We start from the raw sequence: 5,457 nt of genomic DNA on the forward strand, positions 1-5,457 counted from the left end.
TCGCATTAACGCATTGGCCAGAGTTCACCCGAGCAGCGACAGTTTCTGGGGTTTGAGAGGTCTCTCAAAAACACACTGTGTGGTGGTGTTTCAATGTCAATGCAAAATAAAGCTTTCTACAACACCGTGGGCTCATCTGCTTTCTTCTGGAACTGGACAAGGTTAACCCTGGTGAAGTGAAAGTGGGCAGGGGGGGGTATTGACCTCAGTGTGTACTGGTATGAGGGAGCCGTCGTTGGTGAAGCAGGAAGTCTGCACGCCGCTTGAAGAGAAGGGCAGGTGGTCTGCCGGTCGGCTGGTATTCTCCAGTGATGACTGGTGTGAACCCGAGTTGGTGACCGCTCAGCAGTGTGGGTGACGAGGGCAGCAAGGGAAGAGTTGACCTGGTTTAAAAAAAAAAAAAAAAAAAGCACATTCAGGGACAGCAGTTAAAAAGCAAGACTAACACAGCACAAGCATAAACCCAGCGAATGAGAAAAAAATAAACCAGCTTAACAGTGAAAAACCAGCAAAACACAGCAAAAAAAAACAGCATTACAGTGAAAAAGCCAGCATTACACAGCAAAAAAAACAGCATTACACAGTGAAAAAAAGCAGCATTACAGTGAAAAAAGCAGCATTACACAGCAAAAAAAACAGCATTACACAGTGAAAAAAACCCAGCATTACACAGCAAAAAAACAGCATTACACAGTGAAAAAAACCCAGCATTACACAGCCAAAAAAAATCAGCATAACAGTGAAAAACCAGCAAAGCACAGCCAAAAACCAGCATGAAACCGCATAAACCAGCATGAAACCACATAAACCAGCATGAAACCGCATAAACCAGCAAAGCACAGCCAAAAACCAGCATGAAACTGCATAAACCAGCAAAGCACAGCAAAAACTGACAAATTAAACTTTGTTAGTTTTACATAAATGCTAAATTACTACAAGCTTGGAATACTTTTGAATTGTTACCTACCTTAGTGTGGAGGACCATGTGGCAACCTGCAGGCAGACAAGACATGGCAGTCATTTTGCCACAGGTGCTCCATATTAAGGTTCAGGTGATTAAGGGGCCAGGCCAGGGGGAGGAGTTGACCTGTTTTCAAAAGAGCACATTCATGCAACAGTTAAAATCAAGACTAAAACAGCAAATAAAAGCATATAACAGGGGAATAAGAGCAAGAAAACAGCAAGTAACTAACCAGCATAACAGCAAAATCCTCCTGAAGTCAACGTAGCGCAGTCATCTGGTTGCAGGAGGATCAGCGCTGGTTGTGGGAGGGCAGCAGGAAATCTACGGGGTTGAGAGTTACTCAAACACACATCACAAAGTTTTGGGGCATTTCAATGTGAAATTAATCTACATACCATGGGCTCATCTGCTTTCTTCTGGAACTGGACAAGGGCATGGCTGGAGACCTAAGGGGAAATAAAAGTATTAAAACAAAATCACACTTTACCATCTTTGCAATCAACCCTTAAGTTATGTTTCCCTACTTACCAGTTAACTGGCCTCAAGTCTTTCCACCTCAAGCAAAGGAACAGGAAACACTCTAAATACAAGAGATAAAAAGAGTCTTTTAAAGTATTTTCCACATTTCAGAGATAACTCAACAATAACTACACAATTTGAAAAAGACAAACCTTACCAAACCAGACACCAGTTCTTCTGAGGCACACAGGAGGCTACTGAAAGACAAATCAAACTGTTAGTTTTACATAAATGCTAAATTACTACAAGCTTGGAGTACATTTGAATGGTTACCTACCTTAGTGTGAGGACCATGTGGCAACCTGCAGGCAGACTAGACACGGCCGCCATTTTGCCACAGGTGCTCCATATTAAGGTTCAGCTGATTAAGGGGCCAGGCCGGGGGGGTGGGGACCTGTTCTCAAAGGGCACAATCAGGGACCGTTAGAATCAAGATTAAAACAGCAAATTAAAGCATTTAAAAAGGCGAATAACGAACAAACAGTGAGTAACATAAATCAGCACAACACAGCAAAAACCACTTAAAGGACAGCCTGAAACCACAAAACCACCAGGAGCAGAGCCTGAAACCACAAAACCACCAGTAGCACAGCCTGAAACCACAAAACCACCAAAAGCACAGCCTGAAACCACATGAAACCACCAGGAGCACAGCCTGAAACCACCAGGAGCAAAGCCTGAAACCACACAAAACCATCAGGAACACAGCCTGAAACCACAAAACCACCAGGAACACAGCCTGAAACCACAAAACCACCAGGAACACAGCCTGAAACCACAAAACCACCAGGAACACAGCCTGAAACCACAAAACCACCAGGAGCAAAGCCTGAAACCACACAAAACCATCAGGAACACAGCCTGAAACCACAAAACCACCAGGAACACAGCCTGAAACCACAAAACCACCAGGAACACAGCCTGAAACCACAAAACCACCAGGAGCAAAGCCTGAAACCACACAAAACCATCAGGAACACAGCCTGAAACCACAAAACCACCAGGAACACAGCCTGAAACCACAAAACCACCAGGAGCAAAGCCTGAAACCACAAAACCATCAGGAACACAGCCTGAAACCACAAAACCACCAGGAACACAGCCTGAGACCACACAAAACCATCAGGAACACAGCCTGAAACCACAAAACCATCAGGAACACAGCCTGAAACCACAAAACCATCAGGAACACAGCCTGAAACCACAAAACCACCAGGAGCAAAGCCTGAAACCACACAAAACCATCAGGAACACAGCCTGAAACCACAAAACCACCAGGAACACAGCCTGAAACCACAAAACCACCAGGAACACAGCCTGAAACCACAAAACCACCAGGAACACAGCCTGAAACCACAAAACCACCAGGAACACAGCCTGAAACCACAAAACCACCAGGAACACAGCCTGAAACCACAAAACCACCAGGAACACAGCCTGAAACCACAAAACCATCAGGAACACAGCCTGAAACCACCAGGAACACAGCCTGAAACCACCAGGAACACAGCCTGAGACCACAAAACCATCAGGAACACAGCCTGAAACCACAAAACCACCAGGAACACAGCCTGAGACCACACAAAACCATCAGGAACACAGCCTGAAACCACAAAACCACCAGGAGCACAGCCTGAAACCACCAGGAGCACAGCCTGAAACCACAAAACCATCAGGAACACAGCCTGAAACCACAAAACCACCAGGAACACAGCCTGAGACCACACAAAACCATCAGGAACACAGCCTGAAACCACAAAACCACCAGGAACACAGCCTGAAACCACCAGGAGCACAGCCTGAAACCACAAAACCACCAGGAGCACAGCCTGAAACCACAAAACCACCAGGAACACAGCCTGAAACCACAAAACCATCAGGAACACAGCCTGAAACTACAAAACCACCAGGAGCACAGCCTGAAACCACAAAACCACCAGGAGCACAGCCTGAAACCATAAAACCACCAGGAACACAGCCTGAAACCACAAAACCACCAGGAACACAGCCTGAAACCACAAAACCACCAGGAACACAGCCTGAAACCACAAAACCCTCAGGAACACAGCCTGAGACCACACAAAACCACCAGGAGCACAGCCTGAAACCACAAAACCATCAGGAACACAGCCTGAAACCACACAAAACCATCAGGAACACAGCCTGAAACCACACAAAACCACCAAACCACCAAAAAGCATCAAAGGCTGCCTCCTCGGGTTCTTTCAGGCCGTGCTCTCCACCACACGTCTGCTCTCCCCAGCAGCCCGTTGAAAGTGACGCATGTTCAGCACGCTGCTCTTATCGTGCTCTGATTACCTGCGCCAGGTGCGCCTAATTAGACTGATTACGTTTACGATACGAAGGAACCGGAAGCTGTCAACAGCTGACCCGGAAGCTGTCAACAGCTGACTTCTCGTTGACCTCCCGTTTTTTTTAAATGTATCAACAAGACAATAAATGAAGAGATGTAATACAATAAAATAAAAATACAAACACATATTTAACCGTTAGATTGGTATTGAACACTTAGATTTATATTTAACATTTGGATTTATATTTAGCCTTTAGATTTATATTTACCTTTTAGATTTGTATTTAACATTTTGATTTATATTGAATATTTAGATTTACCATTTAAGATACGTTAAGATGAGACGAGATGAGATGAGATAATATAATTTACTCCTTTATTTGACCCACAACAGGGAAATTCATGGAGTTACAGCAGCAAACAAAAAGGTGTACAGTACAAGAATTTCAACAAGAATATATATATATAAAAAAAGGTCCATCAGAGACGACAGCTTGGCCATAATTCTCCTGTCAGCCACCACCTCCACAGGGTCCAGGACTGAGCTGGCCTTCACCAGTTAGTTCAGTCTTGCTCTCCTGTATCCTAGATTTGTATTTAACATATAGATTCCTGCAACAATGTGTCCCTGCAGCCTGTTAACACATCCCTGGTGAGACTTTTATGATCATATTTCACTTTACACAATTCATGTCCCAGCATTATTCTGCCGCACCTGAATGGGATGGTTGACATTCTGCTCTTCAACCCTCCTTATGTGGTCACCCCTTCAGAAGAGGTGGGACAGCTCACTACAGTATTTCATTTATAGTTGATTTGAGTGAAGGATTCATTCAGGACGAGAGGTCACAGACCAGTGAAAGATTATTCTACCGTATCACTATCGCTGAGAACAATCAAGGTGAGTTTAAAAACGTCTGTGAAATGATTAAAGTGTGGTTAACATTTTATAACAACTTCATTTTTGTCATCAGAGGAGATCAACCGCTTACTGGACAAACATGGTTTGAAGGGAGAGTCCTTCATGTCAACAAGAGCTGGGAATGAGAGGCTGTCTGTGCTGCGCTTCCATGGGAGATGAACATGGAACTATCACTTCTTGACTTTTCACGGATCAGAGACAATGGGATGAACTGTATTTACACAATACTGTGTGCAAGAACTTTTCACTGCAGGGGAAACATTGAAATGACCAGTGTAAATTATATTTTTCTCATTAAAGTATGCAGAACAAACGTGTGGGAAATTAACATTTGTTAGCAATGTCAAATTATTTTGCAGAATCTTTCTACAAAAAGAGAATCATAAATCAATGTTAGCATTCACCAAGAAAACAATGACAAAAGTTTCAGCCGTACACACATTTATTACATCATAGTTTTATTAACATACTCCACATGGAAAACATGACCTCTAATCACAAAGTTAAATCTAGTCTAAGTAACTTCTCTGAAGAATGGAATGTAAAGGTGTTCTTCTCTACACAGGAAAGAATCTGAAGGTCAGCAACTTGCTTTAAGCAAGTTACACCTTTCTTAAAAAAGGTTGTTGTAACTTTCTTTAAGCCCCTCGGTAGTTTAAAAGGTGTTAGCTCTCTTCAGCTTCATAAAAAAGCTCTAATTTATCCCAAAAACTGGACTGCATCAGTTTGATTTTCTTG

At 43.4% G+C, this 5,457-nt stretch overlaps 1 protein-coding gene and 1 long non-coding RNA gene across 3 annotated transcripts; one reads left to right on the top strand and one right to left on the bottom strand.

Moving 5' to 3' along the window:
* Positions 1-6: 6 nt before the first annotated feature.
* LOC117808380 lies at positions 7-2,966 on the bottom strand. 2 transcript variants are annotated; one of them, XR_004630278.1, is made up of 7 exons: positions 1,761-2,966; positions 1,641-1,677; positions 1,493-1,544; positions 1,360-1,410; positions 1,194-1,285; positions 968-1,087; positions 7-383 (listed from the first exon to the last, which is right to left on the bottom strand). It is a non-coding gene; the product is annotated as an uncharacterized LOC117808380 (long non-coding RNA). The 2 variants fall into 2 exon arrangements; XR_004630277.1 differs by having other exon boundaries at positions 1,641-1,680.
* A 1,451-nt stretch (positions 2,967-4,417) lies between these two features.
* n6amt1 (N-6 adenine-specific DNA methyltransferase 1) lies at positions 4,418-5,201 on the top strand. Its single transcript, XM_034678235.1, has 4 exons — positions 4,418-4,449; positions 4,497-4,583; positions 4,619-4,698; positions 4,772-5,201. Exons 1-4 carry the CDS (start codon positions 4,418-4,420, stop codon positions 4,876-4,878), a joined length of 306 nt encoding a protein of 101 aa, XP_034534126.1. The 3' UTR covers positions 4,879-5,201.
* The last annotated feature ends 256 nt before the right edge of the window (positions 5,202-5,457 follow it).

This window comes from Notolabrus celidotus, chromosome 24 (genome assembly GCF_009762535.1).
Source record: "Notolabrus celidotus isolate fNotCel1 chromosome 24, fNotCel1.pri, whole genome shotgun sequence".
Taxonomy (NCBI): Eukaryota; Metazoa; Chordata; class Actinopteri; order Labriformes; family Labridae; genus Notolabrus; species Notolabrus celidotus.

Coding starts and splice junctions, on each gene's coding strand:
- n6amt1 (XM_034678235.1), top strand. CDS start 4,418: ATGTGTCCCTGCAGCCTGTTAACACATCCCTG. Junction 4,584..4,618: donor CCTTCAGAAGAGGTGGGACA/GCTCACTACAGT, acceptor AGTTGATTTGAG/TGAAGGATTCATTCAGGACG. Junction 4,699..4,771: donor TATCGCTGAGAACAATCAAG/GTGAGTTTAAAA, acceptor TTTTGTCATCAG/AGGAGATCAACCGCTTACTG.